At 43.1% G+C, this 23,421-nt stretch overlaps 1 protein-coding gene across 2 annotated transcripts in view; it reads right to left on the bottom strand.

Annotated features, from left to right (window-relative positions):
- trps1 (trichorhinophalangeal syndrome I) overlaps positions 1 to 23,421 on the bottom strand; it is a 105,823-nt gene that overhangs the window by 7,517 nt on the left and 74,885 nt on the right. For both annotated transcript variants that reach the window (XM_068575430.1, XM_068575431.1), the window contains exon 10: positions 2,073 to 2,195. In XM_068575430.1, the coding sequence (XP_068431531.1) occupies positions 2,073 to 2,195 (123 nt within the window). The remainder of the gene's footprint in view (positions 1 to 2,072; positions 2,196 to 23,421) is intronic.

Below are 23,421 nucleotides of genomic sequence, written 5' to 3'. Positions count from 1 at the left end.
CCATCACTGGGGAGGCTGACAGCCTCAACAGTGGAAACATTATGTCAGTCACATCACTGACATCCCATTTTTCTTCTTCTTTATGGCTCTCTGGTTTTGTGTTTCGAGTTGCAGGGAGGTGCGCAGAAGAGGAGGTGAAGACAGGAGCAAAGGGCAGACAGAAACAAAAGGAGGCGAGATGAATCAGAAGGGGGAAAGAGGCAGAGGGAGGGGACATGAAGGAACGAGGAAAAAGGAGGAGGAAAGGACGGGAGGGAATGCAGGAGGATGGCTGAGGGGAAAAAGAGCAAGAAGCGATGAAATAGCACCCCCGGTGGTGGAAACACTCCAAATCTGCGTCCTATCTCCATACTATGATGAGATAAATGGATCATTGGTCAATGAAAGCCATCTAATTTAACGCTTTATTTAAACAGGGAGAAAGCTATTTATTTGTTAAATGTATACTGTATAGTTTGCGATGGGATTCTACATAAAAAGCATACGATGCTCATCAATTCCAGCATTGCAGCGTCTACAATCGTGTGTGAGGACTCTAATGCCACACAAACACAAACTTGGAGTTACTGTTACTCGCCTCTACTTCGAAATCTCATCTTCTCCTAATCTCCGTCTCTCTCCTCTCCTCTTCACACTCCCCCGTTCATCGTCTCCGTCCTCACTCTTTACCTTAATCTTCTCCTCTTTCTTGGACTTGCTCTCTTTTCTTCCTCTTTGTTGGTCTTTCTCTCTCCCTCTCCCCTCCCTCCCTCCCTTTATGTCTACCTTTTTCTCCCTCTGTATTCATAACTCTCCCTTCCTCTCTCATTCTGAAGTGTTTTACTAGCTGCTATCCTCTCTAATAATGTGTGTAGAGCATATAAAACTTTTATTATGGGATATAAAATACGACTGTCGTGAAGATTGTCAAGAGCAGAGGGGGCTGGGACGTGATTGGAGCAGCAGATGAGATGAACGGGTTGACCCGAGGACATCTGCAGGGGCAGGAAGGCGTAAACCGCCGTGGCTTGTCATCCTGTGAAAGGTCTTTAAAGCTCCATTCCATAATTGCAGCTTAGATCTCCGGGTTGTAACACGGTCAAGCCGCTGATGCATTTACTAACACTGTGATTTATTACACTGAAACATATTCACTTTGAAATTTTACAAGCTGAGCTTAAATAGCCAACATGTGAACATGAATCTGGCATGAATGAATATATATACATACACACATTGAAGCTCTGAAGGCGTGTTTCACACTGGTGTTATTTATAAACTCTTGCCTTAAATAGCCGTTTTGAAGCGTGAACTTTGCTTTAACTCCTTTACGAACACATGAGGTGAGAAATATATATTCTAAAGTCAACTAAATTCCGGGCTGGGTCTTTATCTCATCTGTAATTCATGCCGTCTAATTAAATTTGAGATTTTCATGGACTTTCCTCGGGCTTAGATGGTAAAGTTGATTCATTCCGTCATCTTTCTCACTCCACGGAGCTGGCTCACAGTGACCGCTGGAATGGTTTGTAACTCCCGGCTCCCCCCCAAATCAAATATACTTTTTCCACAATATTAGGTTTTCACAGCGGGATTCACAGAATGTATGCAGGGACTTGACTATATGCACCGTTATATTAGCGTAGTGTGCTAATCGGCCAGACAGGAGGAATGATCATTAGTGGTCAAAATGACCCCGTGGATTTCATAAAACACAGCACAGTCTATGAAAAGGTCTAAAGCGCTGGCTTCCTGATCCAGTACAACCTTTATGAGTGTGTGTAGGTCTCCTATGTGCGTATAGGAGCTCAGCACAACTAATTAACTTTTGTGTGATGATACACCAGAGTTTCAGCTCACTTCTAGGGATTCCTTTCTGTCCCTCTATGTTTATTTATTTTTTTTAATTTATAGCTCCCTTCTTGTGTCTCTTCTAATTAGTTTGAAAGGAAATTCAAATAAAGAGGACTCACTACACAGACACTTCCTCCTGTACCACTTCTGACCTCGCGGATCCACAGTTTGCTTCATGTACTCGGCAGTGAAATGCACAGCCGGTGCAGCCGCGGCGTCGGTCGGCTCGCACGACTTACCGAATGCAGTTTTTGGTATAAACCACATGCGTTGCAGACGTAGCCTCCGTTGGAGTTCTTCCTCCACAATGACGTCTTGGTGGTCAGACAGTTTGCGCAGAAGACCCCGCTGCCTCTGCGTCGCTACGGAGGCAAGAAAGACGGACAACGTTAGAGCGTGAAGAAGAACTTAAAAGGCCGATGAAGAAACTAAGAAAGCAGAAAAGTCAACCGGAGAAAAGAGAGGAGGGGCTGGGGTGGAAACAGAAAATGCTGACTTCAGTCTTGATACCTTTTTAATATTCACACCACTGACGTGAGGTCAGCGGAGAGAGAGGGAACAGATTGGCTTGGTGGCAGAGAGATGATGTGCTCTCATTTATCATGCCTAATGGGAAATCCTATTGAGACCATTGTTCTGCTCTACACCGATTTCCTCTGTATGGAACAAGGTTAATAAAAACAACACAATACACTTCAATGGAAATACAATGATGTAGTTGAATGCGTTGACTACCTCGTGTGTGTGTTAAGTATGTGGCTAGTCAAGTTCTACTCGGAGACTTTCACCTTGAAGCTTGTTTAAGCGTATATCTGATCTGCTGTTTGACTTTTACGGTTTTAGAGAGCGCACACACACACACACACACACACACACACACACACACACCTCTGCAGTTCATGAAGCAGTGGTGCATAAAAAAGTAGTGTGTGCATGGAAGAAGGGTGGGGGTGTGTGAGGGGAGGGTGAAAAGGCCAATTGTCGTGGCAACGTGCTCCATCACAGTAATGAGCCAATCACAACGTTTCTCCATCCCATTAAGTCTCTGGCCCCATTCACCACCTTTATGACCCTGCGAAGACAGCATACCTCATCTTTCTCCTCCGTGACTCTTGTCCGTTTGTCTATCCCACCATTTGTCTTGCTCTCTGCTCAAATTATTTACTTATTTTTTGCTGCATTTTGTTTTGCATAGTTGCTCGTCCAATCTTCATTTTCTCATCTCCTCGAAAATTATAGTGTAGCGTTAGAGTTGGTTTTAGTACGGATTTAAATAGCAGTAGAAACGAAAACACCAGCATGTCGTTGTATTGTTCCTTCACTGATGTGTGATGTGCATCTCCGTCTCTGCTCGTGACGCATTGATAAGCTCTGTTGACGGTTGTTCTAGAGAACGTCCGCGGACTGTACGTGCCTATGGGTATGGCCTTTTAAAATCCGCCCCCTGCCTACGTTCTGCCATATTTCCCCCACTCTCTTTCTTGTATTGTCACTTTTATCCCGATCTGTTTCTCTGTCTCTCTTCCTCCATCGTGGACTTTACATCCACTGGGACCTTTTCCTTTCAGCGCTGGTTTCTTGTTGTTTTATGTTCATGACAGTGCTGAGAGCTTTTTCTGGGGCTCACAGCACCCAGTGCTATAAGTTAAAAACATTTCAACTTTTCACAAAAGTGCGCCGCACTTCAATCGGGCTGTCTGTAGTCTCAGAGCTACAGATGGAGCAACTAGCAGCACTTCCATTGAGCATCTGTTTGAGGCCTCCAGCTAAAAGCAAAAGAGCCCAGTGGACGCAGCACTGTTCAGTTTAGTGCTTTTGCAATCTGATTCTGTACTGCAAGGATCACAGCGACATTAACCAATTTACATTTCTCTGGGAGCGCACGCACGGCACAGAGACATGTGGTTGCATATAGCCTGGGCAATACACGTTTAATAAAGAAATGCTCAGTATAGCAACTGTGGAAATTGCCAAATGCTAATCTGTAGGATAATTCACGCAACCTTTAAATGTAATAGCCAACATGAAATGGTTGATTTATCCAAAGCTGCGTTTGCTGCGTTGTGCACAAGGAAGTTAAAGTAAAGGAGATCTCTCAAAAATGAATGAACATTAAAATAGCAACGGATGAGGAACTGATTAAACATCTGTACAAGACAGTGCTGGAGGATTAGAGATCAAATTCTATTGGCAATAAAAAGTGGTTTAATAGCTCCTTTTTGTTTCCTTGCTATAATTTTAGCTCATAAACAGACATTTACGATGACATCCTTCATACTGTTTGGAATGAGCGACAACATCAAACTTGTAGGTTGTTCAAAGATTTGATATAAAAGGAACACCGTAGATGTGTTTATTTATACTCTGAAAACTAACTCTTGAAATGTGTACAATAGAGCCTCCTGTTTCCAATAATGTTGTTTGTAATAAACACCTAAACTAATATTAGAGTCTTTCTGGTACATATGTTTTCATCCAACTGACATCAGACAGCAAAACACTTACACCCTCTGCCGGGTGTGTGTGCCTGCCTACGTGTGTATGTTGCACAGAACATACGGTCACCACATGTAGAGAGACAGAGCCAGGTGATTGATTGATGTGCGTTTCCTGTGCCTGTGTGTGTGTGTGTGTGCGTGCGTCTAGTGTTGCAAGCCAAACAGTGCATCTGTCATCAGAATTCAGTTTCCCTCCGAGCACCCAAATCACTCACATATGGCCCCACAGCTGCCCCTCATCGCCACACACACACACACACACACACACACACACACACACGTGCGCGCACGCACGCACACACCTGCAAATATTTGCTTCCCCTGGCTAATGAAAGCATGCAAGATTTGGATGAGGGGCTGCAATCCAAGAAGTGCGCGCGTGTGTGTTGGGTGTATCTTGGCTACTCTAAAACCACGGTACAAGGATAGCAAAGTGTGTGTGCATCTGTGTGTCGGTAGGAGAGCGAGGTTCAAGTGTCAATTACACAGGAAAGTACAGAAATAGCGCCCACCATCGTCCTACACACACACACACACACACACACACACACACACACACACACACACACACACACACACACACACACACACACACACAGACACACACAGACACACACACACACACACACGACATTTAACTTCCTTTTCAATCATCAGCTGGTGGGCTTCGACATGTGTGGAAATGTGCAAGTTCATATGCGTGCACACTCTCAGCTCTGTACTTCCAGACTTAAACATGGGTTTGCTGTAAGTGGGAGTACATCTTTTGGTGGCTTCAAAACTGTGCATGTGTGTATTGGTGTGTATTGGCAGGGTGTGTGTGCGTGTGTGTGTGTGTGAGTGCATGTTCTTTCTGATGGATTACTGATACCTAGCCTCTCCTACTCACCTCAGCCTACAGAGGAGGGTTGCAGGTAATTAGAGCTTAGGGACTTAATGATATCTATTTATCTGCGGCCTATGATACCGTTCAATTAGCACCACCAACAACGCCCTCTGACACACACGCACACACACACACACACACACACACACACACACACACACACACACACACACAGAGGCAGACTCACAAACAAAAATGCCTTCGTTAGTCAGGAAATTAAAGTCTTTATCAACTTCCTCCTAATCTAGCCAACAAACAAACTTTAAACTTGATGTTGTGATGCAACGTGAGGTTTCTTAAGAAGGAAGTGTATTCAAGCAACCAATGTAAACACTGCTGTATTGTCCCCAGGCCAGGTGTCCATTTTGAATCGTATTAATAAAAAACACACTCATCTGGAGTCTCCCTATTCCCGTGTCCTCAAATAAGTAGATACAAGACATCACGCAGTTCAATCTCCTGCTGAAAAGATCAGTATAAAACAGTGGGTGCACATTCTAATACAACACTGACAAGTTGACAATATTGGCAGATTTCTTTGTCCCACAATGCTCATGAAAAGGCTGAACACAATAAGACTACAATCTACTCAGTGGCAGGCTGCACATTAAACAGCATTTAATGGTTTAATAACTTTCACAATCAGCTGTAACGCACAGACTGCTTTAACATAGAGCCTTTTTTCCCTCGTGGCAGGAGATTTCATGCAAGAATGCATAAAAGAGGCTCCACGACCCGACTGTTGTTTTCTTTGGGGGGGTGGGAGAGGATATGCACGATGGGAAAATAGGCTACATTTTACATTACATGTTTGTATGCCTCCCTTCCGTGTCTGTAAACAACTCCTCTAACGCTTTGTTTTTAGACTTTTATGGGTTCACACTGCTACGCCAACTTTCCAATGGGTTGAAGTGATTGCCATCCTTTGAATTTAAACAGAAGTTATGAGCTGTTTCTCTGTGACTTTTTCGTGACTCTACTTCATGACAAGTACTAATAAATTAAAACTTCATTCCGGAGAATCTGATTTTTATTCAACATCTAAACAGATGGTCTAACCACCCAGTGGCTGAACCCCTCAGCTGTGGCTTTGAGTCCACTCGGAGAGTCTCCTGAAGCCATAAATTTACAGATGTTGTACAAACTGTTTACACTACATGGTCTTTTAGATCCTAATGGAGGAGCTGGCCAAAACAGATAAGCATTCACTGGTTTAGGTTGTGTAGCAGAGGGTCCCTCGCATTCACTTTAGCTTCCATCTGCAGATGATGTGCAGTGGCATCTTCAAGCTGCAGCGGTGGAATAGCTTCACTTAAAATAATCTGGCTCGGCAGGCTGGTGGCCTACACAAGAGCGGCCATGTTTTAAAAATGCTTCATATCCATTTAAAAAAAAAAAACTTCATCTTTTATCTCACAGTGTATTCAAATAGGTTGTTGGGGACATACCAAGCAAGACGGCATTTCCCTATAATGTGTGTTGACCTCACAAGTGGAAGTCCCAATATCTGAATTTGTATGCTTTCCGTAAGTAAGGTCCCATTTTTCTAATGACGCACAGATTTTTGATTTTGCACACCGTGTGTGGTGAGAGTACTTAACGCATCAAAATATCAAGGGGCTGTTAACCTTAGTTGTGTGGCAAAAATGAAAGAGATGCGTAGAGAAATAACTGGAGAGAGATAGAACGTGACAAACAGCATAAAGAAACAGACTGAGGCGCCCCGCAGTCTAAAATGTATTCAAAAAGAGGGCTTTCGAAAAACAAAGTATTTCAAAATGAAATTACATTTAATTCACTTAAAGAGTAAGTCGGCTCTGCTTTAAGCGCACACACACGGAGAGACACACACTTACATTGATCGACGCACTGCCTTGCATTAAATCAGCGATTATTTAATCACGCTAGAAGACTAGCTGGAGGAATTAACTAAATTCCATACTGCCAAATCCAATATCCTATACAATGGATCAGCCACTCGCTCCCTCTCTAATGCACACACGCACAGACACACACATACACACACGCGCACAGACACACACTCTTGAAAAAGAAGAATAGACCCTGTGCACAGGGATGGTGTCAGATAAAGATTCACAAATTTAACCCTCCAAACGCGCGTGCGCACACACACACACACACACACACACACACACACAGACACACACACACACACACACACACACACACACACACACACACACACACACACACTGGAGCATCTGGAACCAACCTAACGTTGACCCCCTCCCCACCTTATAGGTGCTACCAACCATCAACTGTGTGTGTGTGTGTGTGTCTGTGCGTTTGTGTGTGCACGTTTGTGTAGGTCAATATACGTGTTACGCATATGGCTGCAGAAGCCCATCTGTGTGGTTTACTCTCAGACTACTGTGTGCATTTAAATTGCCTCCCCTAATAGAATAATTGGGTTTGAGTGGAAAGGATTCTGAATTCATTCAGCTAGTTTATTCCTATTCACAAAACAAAACTAACTAACAGTTTATGCAAATAATAATAAGCCAAATGGCACAGAAACAGGCAGTAAAGGTACAATCTGTTAAAGTCTACATGGAGGACAATCTACAGACAATCTGTGACTTGGGGAAAACATATATCAAGTGTCTCTGCTTTACTTTAAGCAAACCACTTTGCTTTTCAGTTGGCATAATGGCCACAGACCAACTGTGATGTGTAACAGAGGCTGTATTTCCTGCTGATCATCTACTCAGATGGTATTATCAGTGAGGTGGGGAAAAACTAGTTCAGCAGCAAACCCCAAAATGTTCCCGTAACTCTATGAAGGGTTGTGACCAAATGACTATTTAGCCCTCCAGGAATCCACAGACATTTAAAAAAAGGATAATAATAACATAATAGTCTGTGGCGTGGTTCTCCTCTCTGAACTGTAATTAAACTTAACCCTAAACACGCCCACACATGAAATACTATTTAAAAGTGGTTCCTATTAACCCTTCAATCACACTATCAGCCAATCATACTGACAAAGAACGGTGGTGCTTCAAAGCATTTAGAGTCACACCAATGAAGTTCTGTCATTGTATATTAACACAAGATCAAAATGTCGCATGTATTTACCACAAACGCTTGAAAGACACTTGGCACGGAGGAAACTATTGCTGGATGGAAAATGGCCAGTCTGTGTCCGAACACAGCACCTCCTGCCCGATCACACTGAGCATGACCTTCAGCTCAGCGTGCGACTGACCCTCCACACGCAGCTCGTCTCTACCAGGCTGCTCCGGCAGCCCTCGCGCTCCCAGCACAGCGATATCAGTGCAGCACATTCAGCAGTATCCCCCCCCACGCCCCCCTCATCCCTCTTTAGAGGCCGCGGTGACAGAACTTCAAGAAAATCAAATTTCTGGACAAAAAAAAAAAAAAAGCATCAGTGTTGTAATGGGACCGCTCAGACAACCGAGGCTGGCGGTTGGGAGCGATGCTCACAGAATAAAATCCGTCCTGAGACAATAGCTGTACAGAGTGAGCGGCAGCAGAGCAGCAGAGGAGCTGGAAGATTCCTGTGCTGTGTTAATAAGACGCTGGATTTGTAGTCATCCGCTGCAACAACACATTACTCTGCATACATAACAGCACATAGACTATGACGATGCAGTGGAGTTGGAGGCCAGAACTGACCCTCGCCGGCTTATTTTAAACAGCTATAGCTCTCTGGGTACCGAACCAAAGAGGGTCAGGGTAAACGTAAATGATCGTTCTTATTAACACCTGTCACCTTGCTGTATGAAAGCATCAATAACTCATGAATCACCCAGCCATACAAGCCGCATTCTCACAAACTCTTCTGCCAGCATAATCAGGTGTAACGACGCCTGCCTTTGGCCTCTACGTGATGGTATAAGCAAGAGGAAAGTGATGATTGCCTGTCATTGATCGGTGTTGATGGCCGTGGTGACGCCGGTAATGATGACAATAATGGTAATGTGTGTTCTGCTGCTGGCCTGTAGCTCTGTATCAGCACCTTGTGTAGGTGACTGCCAGTTGTTAGGCCTCTTAGTCTTTCACGGTCATGTAGGTTGCTTCTCATAGCTGCTGCATAATCAATTGCCCACTGGGACACACTAAATTGAAATTGAAACTTGATAAGTGTGTTATGTGCTAGGTTGTGATAACAGCAATGAGAATATTGCAAGTATACAGATGCAGCTGCTCCATGAACATAAAAAGTAGCGATAGTCACTGCACAGCGGAGGGGCTGGATAAGGGAGCCGAAGACACCGGAAGCCACATCTTTTGTTACTAGTAAGGTACAACACACACACACACACACGCACTCAACTCTGTGTGGGTGTGAAATAGAAGGTGTAAGCTTTCACAACAGCCATGGTATTCGAGATGCCTATGTGCATGTATATATGTTTGTGTGTGTGCCAAAAGAGTGACGAAAGAAACAAGAGTGTCAGCTGAGCATCTAAAGAAAAGCATCAGGAAACCCGGAACAAGATGACATCACTGTGAAGCGCACACACACATCTCTACTTGGCACAAAAGGAGAGTGAGGTCAATGTCTTACCCCCTCTCTCTCTCCCTCACACTCACACTAACACACTAACACACACACACACACACAGATGTGGGACACAGTGTGTGGCCCATTTCGCTCCTTTCAACCTCCTTTCATTCTTTCAGCCTTTCACTCAGCTATCACTCCTTTCCGGCCCTTTTTCCTCCCTCTGCCATGGTCTTTTCAACCTCCCTGTGTTCAGTGCATACAGTAGTTGTTGCCTTTTGTTGCAGAGCACGGAGAGTCTCTTTCTGTGCAGAAAAAGTGCACAACTTTGCGCACAAACACAGACTGGGACGCACTTCCGTTTTTCATTCATCAAATTTTGATAAACAATCGACTTCACAAACGTGAGTTGCGGGTAAAAACTGATAACCAGTGAACTGTGAGAGAGAGAGAGAGAGAGAGAGAGACAGAGAGAGAGAGAGAGAGAGAGAGAGAGAGAGAGAGAGAAAGCACATTGGCAAACAGAAAAAAGAATATCGTTCCATGGTGATCTAATTTTGAAAAACAGCCTCAATTCATGCACATTTAAAGTCCACGGACCTGGAGACTATGGTTGTGTGTCGTTGTGTGTGTCTGTGTGTGTGCGTGTGTGTTTGTGTGAGGTAATGCTGTTTTCTTTGTGTGTGCAAACACAAAGCCATGCAACTGGATCTCCAGTTACATGGCCTTGTGTTTATCGAGCAGCTGATTCTATAAAGCTGAAACTTATCATTTTGATAAGATAGCACAAGATACACAGTGTGTGTTTTCTTCTCGCTGTCATAGAAGTCTTCCTGATTCAACCTTGGACTCTCTGTGTGCAATGGTAGAGCATGTACCACTCTGAGGGAAAACAGAGAACAGAGGGCAAACATCAGAGCTACTTGCTTTTCTTATCACATGGTCATATATTGGACCTGAAGATGCAAGGGATAAGATGCAAGATATATATATATATATATATATATATATATATATATATATATATATATATATATATATATATATATATATATATATCTGTCTGGAGAGCAGTGACCCAGTTCATACTGAACAGTAAAGCAGCATGTCGGAGGTAGTGTGTGTTTGTGTGTGCAAGAAAATGTATATGATTGTGTGTGAGTGAGAAAGGCTTGAGAGGGGCAATGAGTATGTGTGTCTTTATGGGAAGGCCCTGCAGGTCGACTTAAACACACTTCGCTGCAATATGCACACACACACACACACACACACACACACACACACACACACACACACACACGCAGATACAAATGCACATGCACACCTATTATCATGTGCATCCTTAATACCTGTAGTCTTATCCACTGGTATTAAGGGACTTATTAACTGTCTTAGACTATATTTTATTGTTTTTCTGAGAATAGTTCAGTGGGCTGATTCCCACACAAGACAGACCCACATGACCCCTTCAGGTACTGTTGAAATCCACACGGCAGGAACAGCGAGTCCAACGGCTTACCAAAAACATTAAACTGTGCCATTTAAACAGATGTCCTTTTAATGGGAATTTATGAATGGTAAAGGGCTGTATTACTGTTTCCTCACTAAGTAGGGACATGCCGTTATCTCTTATCTGCCTTTATATGATGCATTTTCACCTGACAGATTCGAGATCCAGAGACATATTTCGTCCTAATGCTCAACCATCAATGAACAATTTCAACTTTAATCTCAGGTCACTGCTCTGAATCAAAACAAGGGAGGAAGTTTAGGCGGCTGTTTCCTCGTAGTAAAAAAACTGACCAAGGGCTCCACATGTCATGCTTGTATGGCATAGCCATTACAACATTGAAGAGGAATTTTGCAAAAGGGTTGTTGTGCTGTGAGAGCTACAGCTCTGAGGCTGCGAGGTTTGTCATTAATAATTAAAATCCCACTCCCACTTGTGATCCTGTAATCACAGGATAATGACTGAGGTTTACGTGAATACATATGGTATATTTAAAACAACAATGTATAAATGGTTGGATAATGGCCTGAGGACTTCCAGTATGAATTATAGCCAATTCTGCAGTTCCAATTTCTTGAATGTTGAATTCAAATAACACAAAGTATTCGTCACGGCACTCAGTAATGACCGGGGTTCTGTTTTGTTGCCGTGCTCACAGAGGTGTTAGGACATCACTTATGTGTGGATGAGAACACTTCCCAGAGCATTCGCTTTGTTTTGTTTGATTTGATAATTATTGGAGTTGAACCGCTGAACTGCCATCTGGGAAACAGACCTGTGCTCAACGGAGAGGAAGAGATATGATGTGCAGATTCATAAGTATGACAATAAACCTTGCATGCTGTAAGCTGACCTGACAGGCAATAAAACTGCGGTCGGTAAAAAGTTTTAACTAAAATCGGAAAGGACACAAACATGCACAAACACATTTCTCCCTGTTAACACTGACATGAAAACAACCTGTTGTCTAAATTCCATTTTGGATTCATGGTAACAGCTGTGTCGCTAAATGTCTGCTATTGTTTTTGATCCAAACAAGGTAAGGATGTGCACTAATGCGCACACAGCCACAATACATCTTAATTGCCAAACGACCTTGGACAGGAACGATTTCCCTCCTCGGGGAGAGAAAGAAGAAAAACGAGTGAGAAAGAGTGACGTAAAGATGAAGACGAAAAGGAGGATAGGGGAGCGAATAAGGGGCGTTCGAACCAAACTGCATAATAGATATCACTTCAGAGTATTGCACCTCACAATAACCTCACACATACACACACAGCCTTGCCAAATGACTTTATCTCCCCGATTAGCCCTAGTAGGGATGAGTTGGGAGTGGAGAAGAAGAGGAGAAGAGAGTAAAGGGAAAAGAATGGTGAACCTACAAGTACGGAAGGGAATTTTCATGCACAACATCACTGACGTTGTTAATATTTAAAATTCTACTGGGGTCCGAAAAGAAGCTCTTCTTGATAGATTTTAATTTATTTCGCTACAAAGCAGAGTGAAATATCGTCTGCACTTTTACGTTCACAAACCACTTTGTCTGCCTATTCACCGACCAAGCAATCTGCCTGTCAGTCTCTCTGTGTGCTGCCAATGCACATACTGCATTACAGTATAGTAGAGAGAGAGAGATGAAGGATTCAAAGTCTTTGGTGAAGTGGCACATCTCTCTCTGCCTCAGACAGATGGTAAATTGCATATTTTCTCCCGATGTAAGTAAGCATACGTGTGTGTGTGAGCGTGTGTGTTCCGGTCAGAGGTCAGAGGTCATGGTAGTGGGAAACGAGCAACATTGAGTGGGCAGGAGAGGTCAAGGTGAACACTGAGTAGAGGAAACGCACCCACACACACACACCTGAGCGGTCTTGCACACATGCATGCACACAGAAGCACAGGTACTGAAATACAAGTGGAGCAATATTCACTGTAAACTATTTAGCCGCCTCAAAACTTTCAACAAACAACTCTGTCTACTTTGTTAATAATAGTGTTCAGTCATTAAATCAAAAAACACTAAACTTTAAATTTGTATCTAATGGTGTAAAAATAATGACAATTTGTGGAAAATAGCAACAGCGTTCTGCTCCAAAGCCCAGTGGGCAGTTCAGCATCTTCAAAGTGCTCCATGGAGTTGAAGCCAAAAGGAAAAATGATAAGGCGAGCCAGCTCATTAAGGCCCACTCATCAACATGCAGAGGCCATACGGACGCTTAGCAAAACAAATGAACAACACTTCCGCAGCATAATAAGAGCAAAAACAAGCTTCGCTTTAAATGCGAGTGTGTAAAAATGAGTTCAATCTTTAAAAAAAACACGATGGATCCTGCCATCAAATTTCCTCAGAGGGGTTATGATGGCAATATTTTGAAACCAAGAGGAAGCATGATAAGAACACACACCATCTTCAATTCAGACATCGTCCTCACTGTGTCTGTCTTCCGATGGCTCCATGTACCCACAGTCTTCTCACTCAGTAGCGGAAGCAATTCACATCAAGAGCCCCACTGCCAGTTATAAAGGGTGCCTGAAATTAATGCAATGCCGTGACCTTTAACCATCATTACTGTGGAATTGACAGCCAGAAGTCTCAGTATGACCGTCAGCAGACCCCGCAGAATATTTCAGTGCTGTTGACTGCATGCTGACATTGGGCCTGAGCAGTGTCAAAGGGGCTGCTTTGTATGATGCACCAGGTTTAGGTGTGTGTGTGTGTGTGTGTGTGTGTGTGTGTGTGTGTGTGTGTGTGAGAAAGAGGTAGCAACGTGTGCATGAAGTATGCTCAATAAAACAAAATATTACTATTTATGGGGAGGGACTTAGAGCTGCCGACACTTGTCACTGAGTGGCGGACAGACTCTGGAAATGTTCACAACCTTGCTGCATGTGTGTGTGTGTGTGTGACACAGGGGATACTGAGGAATGGTTGCTCACAGACTATGTATGTCATTTTAAATGTATTTTGGAAGTTAACAGACAATCCTCTTCCATTTCACACATTCTATTTGGGGACTCCGTGGATTGGTTTGTAAACTATCGGCTTGTGCTGTGTTCTTCAGTTGGCTGTTGATATCAAACTAACGTTACCAGTATATTTGACACCAAAGACCAGCAACCGGATCCTTTTTTTCCAGATTCTGGTGCTGCCATGTTGCCTTGGTGATGCCTTTTGGAGCCACAGTCTTCACAGAAGTGACTGTGGGGAGCCGCAGTATCGAGCTACCGCCCATCCACCTGCCCAACCCAATACATTTCAATCATAGTTGAGATGTTTCACAGGGTAATTGAATACTTTGACCAGTGGGTGGCGCTGCAGGAAAAAGTCAGAGTATACTCTGGTCGCCATGAAAATCTGCACCAAATTGAACTGCAATGCATCCAATAGTTGTCAAAATATTTGCAATCGACCACGAGGAGTCTTCACATTGTTTCATTTCTTTGCATATTGAAACGTTGGTCACACAAAATAAACATTTGAGGAACTGAAACCAGCAAATGTTTGGAACTTTTGCTTAGCTAACCAACAATTAGAAAAACTAGCAGCTTTATTTTCTGTTGTTAAAAGTCAATTAATCAGAATGTTTGGATATTTGTACTCTTTTACACTGAGAAAACGTTACTATACATATGCAAATTGCGTGAAGTTGGACCATAAAAATGTTCTTTTATGTATGTGTTGCAGACATCTATACTAGTGTGTGTGTCACATGTGTGTGCGTATTTCAAAGTTCACTTATATTTGAATTGAATCACTTAGTGTAGTTCTTCGCCTGCTTTGTGTGCGCTTGGTCTTTGTCACCACACACTGAGGCTCCAGCGATGCTAAGTGGCGCGGCCCGGGGCCCATTTCACATCTTCCACCTTGACAGGCCCTCAGGGCGGAGTTAGAGCCTAACACATCAATATGTCACACACACACTCGCACACACGCACACGCACACACACACACCACATTTGTGCGGTGTTGATGCCCATGCTCTAGCTGTCAAGACATAGATCAGCTGCCCTCCAAGGAGTGTGAGCGTGTGTGTAATCAATGTCTCATCTTTGTTCCGTTTGCTCCAGACAGCAGCATGTATGATAACCCTCATCTTATCAGAGAGAACTAAATGGTTGCTTTGGGAATATCACCAGTTTCCCCCATTGTGCTTCCCACAGTCCCTGCATCCATCCAGAGAAGAGGATACACACATCAAACGGTGTCATGTCTCGCTTCAAACACTGGCTAACACTTTATCAGAGGCCGTAATTGGACATCACAAGAAGTGTCTTATCGCACATGGCCCACGGCCCCGGCCAAGCGGTCGGATCCATCAACAGGTTTTGAAAACCTGGCCTAGGACCTCGCTCTGCTCCGACAGCTCTACAGGCCGTGTACTAAAGCGATAGTCGAGTACTTTTTTTGTGCGACTTACATAATTGCTCGCCGGGAAGTGATCATTATTGAAGTCAATATCCTGGTTTGATCTCGAGCACCAAAAAACACTCAGGACTGTTCAAAGAGGGTAAGAATTAAAAAAAAAAAAACGGAGCAAAATGTATTAAATTCAAAGAACCAATAACAACTAGAGGGGCACTCAGAGAGCAGACCTCAGCCAAGGCCAGTCCGCCTCAAAATGAAATGGGTTCTTCCTCGGCACATGCTACACACTTCCAAGACTCATGAAAATCAGGCCTGTAGTTTTTCTTCCCCCCTCGTAATCTTGCTGACAAACAAAAAGAAACAAAAAACATGAAAAAAAATAATAATCGCCTTGGCGGAAGGTAAAACCCCTCATAATAGAAACAGCAGACTTTTTCATTTTCAGTGAGAAATGGAACTGGGTCACTCAAGGACAAGGAATCTCAATTCTTCTCTCTGTCTATCTCTTGGTCTCTACCACCCCTGCAGAAAGCAATCTGCTTGAGAAAGAAACAGAGAACAGGAGGGAAACTGAGAAAAAGAAACAGGCAAAGAGAGTGAACAAATTACTGCTAGTGAACAAGATTTTGTACTAACAGCTTGGTATTACACACACACACACACACACACACACACACGCACACAAACACACACACACACGATCATCATTCATCCGGATACAGCCTGGAGGCTGACTTATTCTCCTCACACTGTGACACACTCTTCATAATGAGACACACACACACACACACACACACACACACACACACACACACAAACTCGCTCAAGACACCTACAGCTGGCAAATACCAAGACCTTCAAAGTGATAGTTAGCACCAAGTCATTATCGAGAGAAAGAAAGAAGACGGGAGAAAAGGGTGTATGAGGAAGAAGAGGGCGATCGAGAGGAAGACGCGGAGAAGTGCAGACGCTTCTGGTCGGAGTCTTATTTCATTATTTCTCTTCTTTCATTATTTCATCTCCAGCTGTATTGTTTCTCTCATCTCGTCACAGCGAGAAAACAAATAAAAACCAGAGAGACACTTCAGGTTGGAGAGGGGGAAACAGAAGGGAGAGGAGGAGAGATGCTGATCATTTACAACAGCAGCTGCGGCTCGGAAAGTACAGCACCGACAGACGAGGTAATCTCAAATGTAATGACACCCCAAAAAATGTGTCTTTTTTTTTTTACTGCCGTTGAAATCTAAAGCTGTTGGGCTGCGTGTTCATTGATATCACCACACTGAGAGGACAGACTGCATCAGTAAATACAAAGGTTAAGGGCTGAAAAAGACATAGCTTGTATCTCGCATCACCTGAGCGCCTCTCTCTCTCTCTCTCTCTCCTCTCTGCGCACACACAGCGTGTGCACTTGTGCAAACATGGGATATTGGTTTTATTTATTTGTACGAGACGCCAGAGCTCGCTGCTCCCTCTGGTGGTTCAAAACTCCATTTGAAGACGATTTTGAGGAACTCCCCGACTCAAACGTGCGTCACATGATCAAAGTGGCTCTCGCAAATTAGCTCTTGGTGTGAATTGTCCACAAGTGTTTGTCGCAAGTGTACGTGACTTCATCGTTCTTCTTAAACTCTCAAACTTCAAGGCGACAAACCTAACCGGAGATGAACTGAACAAACGGTAATTTATTCCTTATGTTCTGTGCAAAGACTTTCCATTTCCACCTGCACGTATCGATGATTGACAGTGAGCACAGTCTGGGCAGGAGAAAAACTCAAAACCACGTTGATTTAAGTCATTACGAATGTTACGTGAATGCAGGCAGCAAAAGGCTTCTCCTGAGTGTTGGAAGAGATCAGCAGGCATCACGAAGAGATGCAGGACAACACATGTGCCTTCTCGTGATGTCAGGTGGAGGTGAATCAAGTTTTTGTCCGATAAGCCCGATCAAGGACCAATCAGCAGACGGTTCATCTCAAACAACAAAGGCGGCTCCTGACCAGCTTAGCGTACATATAGAAACAGCGTGAGTTATATCCGAAGTGTGAAGCACTTCTCCGATGAAAGAAGAACAAAGAACGACACTGAAAGCGTTTTCAGATTTGTCTTCAGCAAGAGTTTGATTTGGCAGATGGCTTCAATCCAATCAACTGCTAAGTATATATTTTATTTTTGAAAATGCCCGTCCTTTTCCAAACCCTTTCCAAGGCTTCTCAAGGTGTTCTGTGTAACAAACCACCTGGCAGGTCACGTTAGAAAACAAGACGCTTGGTATGCATTTAGCATCACTTAGGTGTTATCTTTGCATCTCTTTTTATGGAAAACGGCTAATTCTAACCATGCTGAACACCATTAATGTACTCTTGGCAGCTGCTGGGCTGCATGACTATAATTGACACCAGGAGATCTTGTTTGTGTGCCAAACAACTCACTCACTGCATTGGAAAGTTGAAGATCATACTGAGCGGCGTGGCGTTCCTCGCAGATAGTGTCCGCAATATTCATAACTATTGTTTTGAAGACTTAAGACTCATAAACGACAATATCATTATGAAGGGTGGGGGAAAAAATCGATACAGCATAGTATTGCGATATTTTGCGTGCCGATATTGTATCGATACACGGAAGCGAAGTATCAATCTTTTATTTAATCAATTCTAAACGTTTCGGTCCTAAAATAATGAAATCAACTTATTTTTTGTTAAGAAAAGTTTTCCTTTGGGGACAATTTGCGGTTACATTTTTTTTTAATGAATCCCATTATATCACAATACTCAATGTATCGCGATAATATCGTATCGGGACTTAAGTATCGTGACCATATTTTATCGTGGGACCTGTGGTGATTCCCCCCCCCTAATCATTATAGCAGGTGAAATCAACAGTCGGCGACCCAGCATGGAACTACATATTGTTACACAACTTACTGATAAGTGAAAGCTCAATTTCGGGCTCTTGATGTTCAAAAATGGTCCTCTTTCAAATGATGTATCTGATATAAAAATGTTAATTGCGCAGCCCGTTTTTGGCACATACTGTGCCTACCCTCTCTGACAAAGCCATGATACAAAAGACGATGAGCTTTTGATTCCAAATCCCTGCCAGTTATCTTAAATCTACCAACACAGATGAGCAAATAGAGCCGGAGCTGGACACCCTGGACACAGATGGAGTAAAGAGCTGAACATATAGAATGGAGCCAATTACACCGCAGAAAACTCACTCTTGTGTTTGATCATGCGGTGTGTCCGATGTGTGTAACGTGTGCGTGGGAGTGTTTGGAAGGGTGTGTGTCTGTGTGTTGGCTCTCCAGCAGGTTAGTAATAGTGTTAGGAGGACAAAGACAGGAAGCAACACACACACACACACACCCTAACCAACCCGGTCTCCACACACACACACACACACACACACACACACACGCACACACACAGTGAGCAACAGTGTTTTGACAATAACTCTGAGTTTTACAGCCCACTGTAGCTGCACATCTGGATAACATCAGGACACACAGGCACAGATAAAGACACACACACACACACACACACACACACACACACACACACACACACACACACACACACACACACACACACACACTAGCAGAGTAAGGGAGAAGTACCGAGGTGATGGTAAAGAAAAGAAGTGGCCAAACGAGAGAGCATAAACTTAAATGATGCCAAGAAAAAGGCAAACATCTCTCTCTCTCTCTCTCTCCCCCCTTTCTCTCCCCCTCTGTCTCTTCTCTAATCCTATACGACAGAGACACAGAACACAAATCTCCCTGTTGGCAGAGGAAGTACTGAGTGTTTCTACGGAGAGAGAAAGAGAGAGAGAGAACGAGAGAGAGGGGAAAAGAGAGAGACAGAGATTGACTGTTGAACACCAGTTGAAGTGATTTATGAGGTTGGAATCTGTGCTGGAACATATGTAGACACTCCTCGTCTTTCGTTAGTTCTTTCTAGCGCACACACGTGCACACACTCACACACAGATCACACTCTTGCCAAAATGAGTGTGTCAAGCAAGATGCAGGTTGTTAGTTGTGTACAGTAGACAGCTACACATGGAGCAGTCACACACTGAGTCCTCTGTGAGCTACAGCTATTCCATATGAAGTGTAACACATACACACACACGCACACACACACACCTGGCAGGCTAAGGCAGGAACTTTCAGCTCCTCTGGGGAACCACAGTTCTAAATCAGTTGAGTTAACATCCAAGAAAAAACGTTACTAGAGCATCCAGCCCCAAATTATCTTAATGAGAAAAATCCACCAGGACAAGAAACACCACACTCTATCTAACAATCGCACAAAACATTTGACTGACCTAATTCTTTGGTGGTTAAGAGTTTCTCTACTTTGATCATCACTGTGTTTCTGTTACATAAAAAAAGACCACATTGACATCAACTTTCTAGCATTTGCTGGTCGTCTCACCCAATCTGATGTTTAAAACATTTCAAAATATGTATTACTCAAGTATAACACTTTCCATCCCTTGCCGACGGGTGTTGGATCAATGTGTCAATGTCTGTCATGCATTACTTGTGTGGTAACAAAATAGAAATGTACACAGTTAAACTTCTACGAGTCGATTTTTCACTTTCTAAAACCCCATTTCAGTTACACCTGGACTGACTAATGAGGACAGTGCATAAAAAAACATCTCAGTTCTCTCGACCTGGAATTAATGCACGATACACCAAATATTTATGAACTGGCAACAATGAGTATTGACCTTTGCGGGCTGCACTGTAAAGCACAGGAGCATCCGCCGAATACTAAATCAGAAGGCCAAACAAATGTCTTTCAGCAGACCTACACACTTTATGCACTGAACATCACTGCAGTAAATACTTGTTACTTGTGTTATGCTTACCAATGAGCACTGAAGCAATTAGTCAGTCAATCAATGAGGCGATTGGAAAAAACGTAACCCAACAAGTCTTTCTTTTCTCAAACAAAAATGACAACCATTCTTTTGTTCCAGCTCCTCTAAAGTTATGATAATTGAATAATTCTTCAGGTATTGCAAATATATACCCGCAATTGTTGGCCCCACATTCTATAATGTATTCATTTTCTTCTTCGATAGTTTAAAGTGAATTGATCTTTTTTGTTTCTTTTTTTTTTAGGCTAAAACATGCACATTGAGGCTAACATCGGGCTGTGGGAAATTGCAATAGACACACTTTTCTAGACAATGCCAATAATCAATTAACCCAATAATAATAATACATGTATGAACAAAAATAATTGTTAAAGACTTAATAACCATGACATGCAACTATGTCACTTTCTTGCTTCTGATCTCTTTCAAATGAAACAAGGCAGAACTCATGTAAATAGGTAGGTATTAACAGGAAATAGAAAAAATATCCTGGGGTAATATTAATTAATGGCATTATTACAGAAGCACCGATGCAGAGAAATACCGTATATTGATAGGAACGAGAGGAGGAGAGGACAGGGGGAGGAAGGAGGGCGGGGCGGAGAGGGGAGGAAATACTGGCATGAATAAATAGAGAGACCGTAAGAACACAGACAAAAGGAGACATGAAAGAGATGAAAAAGGACAACAAACAGAAGCAATCATTTCTGTTGTGTAAGAATTAGTTGATTCTGTAATCTAACTTTGTCTCTCTTCCTTCCCTTCCTCTCCCTCCCTATCAGGCTCTCTCCCTCGTTCCCATAGTAATCATTCGAACCTGATTGCTCTGATCCCTCTATTCTATTTGTCATTAAATACAAGGCCCACACCCAGCTATCCCGACACCCACACACACACCCACACACACATATACATATACACACACACACACACACACACACACACACACAGACACGCACACACCACCACGCATGGACACACATACACACCAAGAGACAGAAACAAATGCCATTTAATCAAAGCGTATAAATAAATAAAAGGTTTTTATTTCCCATAAGTCCATCTGGTCGCCTGCTTCTCATCACGCACACGCACACGCACTCACGCACACTCACACTCACAGCCTTCATCTGCTGGTCAATAAAGCACAAACACACACTCTTGCACACCCACACACACATGCACACACTCTCTAAATCAAAGGCACGGATGACCACACACATTGCCCGGTGAATCTAAATGTAGATGAGTTCAGTCTGCTAGAACGACTGGCAGCAAGAAGAAACCTTTATCAAGCAAATCTGTTTGTTTTCTGTTGTCCCGCCCCCGCGGTGGACCGTCCTATCAGGCGGTTTAAGAAAACGTTATCGACGTGCGTTTCATTGCTTTAATTCCAAAGCGCTCTGCACTTTGATTTGAATGTGACCGCCGTACTGACTCGCTGTCCCGGGGACACGCTATTGTCAAATTGCAGAGAATAGGAATGGATTTAACCTGAGGGCACGTCAACACAAGCGAGAAAGAAAGCAGTTCATACGTTTATTTGCAGATTTTTCTTTTGATGGATTATACCTTTTAAGTAGCCGTCTGTTATTTCCTTCTTTTTTTGTTAATGCTGTTGAGGACAGGATGGGAAGATTGAGTTTGATGCAACGCAGAGCAGCGAGAGTAAAATATGTGTACGAGTTGAAGTCACCTGTATTTTATTCTTTCTCCCAGACTAAACCTGTGTTGGTGGTTGACCGAGAGCAGACATTGCGTCGGGGCTGCTGCTCTTTTTTTTTCTTCTCTTTGTCAGACCTGCTCCACAGTTATGATTTAGGGAACGTGATTCAGCTGCTGGTTCGTACCGTGTGCAACTCCATCACATGAAGAACTGTGAAGATCTGAGAAATCAGTCTACAAGGGGTAAAAAAAATAAATAAAAAAAAAGGACAGCGGTAATTGAAACACAATTTTCAGACGACCGTCATCCTGTCGTCTGCATTTAATGCTGCGTGACTCTCATGTTTTAATGTAATTCATTCATTATTTAAGGAGGCGCATGCAGAGGAGGAACATTACTGAGCACCTGTCTCCACATCAGATGATCTGTTATGGGTTCTTATTTCTGTTATAGTCGTAACTGCAGTGAAACAATGAGCCAATCAAGTGTTTTGCATCACCGGCAGAGATGCTCATAATGTTAGTTTCTGAGACCTTTTAATGAGATAATGACCAAAGGTTCCCCTTTTTTTTTTTTACTTTGACATAATCGATGTTGATGCAGATCCCTGAGATTTATTACACAAAGGAGCCATAGTCGTCTATCATTAAAATTAATTAAAAGGGCTGTCATATTAAGAGAATCCAGCTTGAAGACCAATGCATTTGATGTAACAAAGGTCTGATTAATACTGAAGGGAGAAATGGAGAAATTCTGTCAATCACTGTCTCCCAAACATACACCTCCATACACACACACACACACACACACACACACACACACACACACACAACTATCTACATGCACACACACTCCTCTTTCCTAGCCCCCTCTCTCTTTCTCTCTCTCTCTCTCTTTCCCTCTCTCTGAATGAATCACTCCTTGTCTCTGAACTGATGGAGCGATAAAGTTGGTTTAAACAGCCGTAGACACACCGGCACACACTGCCGAGGTAAGAACATGTGTTTTACATCAAGAGCTCCCAGCTATACAAGAGCTAATGTTACCGTCTCCGTGTGTGTGTGTGTGTGCGCGTGTGTGTGTCAGAAACAGGAGTGCTACATGTCTTTGCAATCTCCTATCAGCTTTTAATCTCATTCAGCAAAAGGAGCAAGAGAGCGAGAGAAAGTGATAACCACTCAGTAAAAGAAGGGAGGGACAAAGTTATCCCCCATCTCTCCATCCACCCATTATTCATTTTGTTTTGCAAAACTCCTTTGCTTTCCCCCGCCTCA

This window comes from Clinocottus analis, unplaced genomic scaffold (genome assembly GCF_023055335.1).
Source record: "Clinocottus analis isolate CAN_PGR_092001 unplaced genomic scaffold, fCliAna1.0.p SCAF_14, whole genome shotgun sequence".
NCBI classification, from domain to species: domain Eukaryota; kingdom Metazoa; phylum Chordata; class Actinopteri; order Perciformes; family Cottidae; genus Clinocottus; species Clinocottus analis.
The sequence above is the reverse complement of the archived record's forward strand: the minus strand, read 5'-3'. Positions and strand labels throughout refer to the sequence as shown.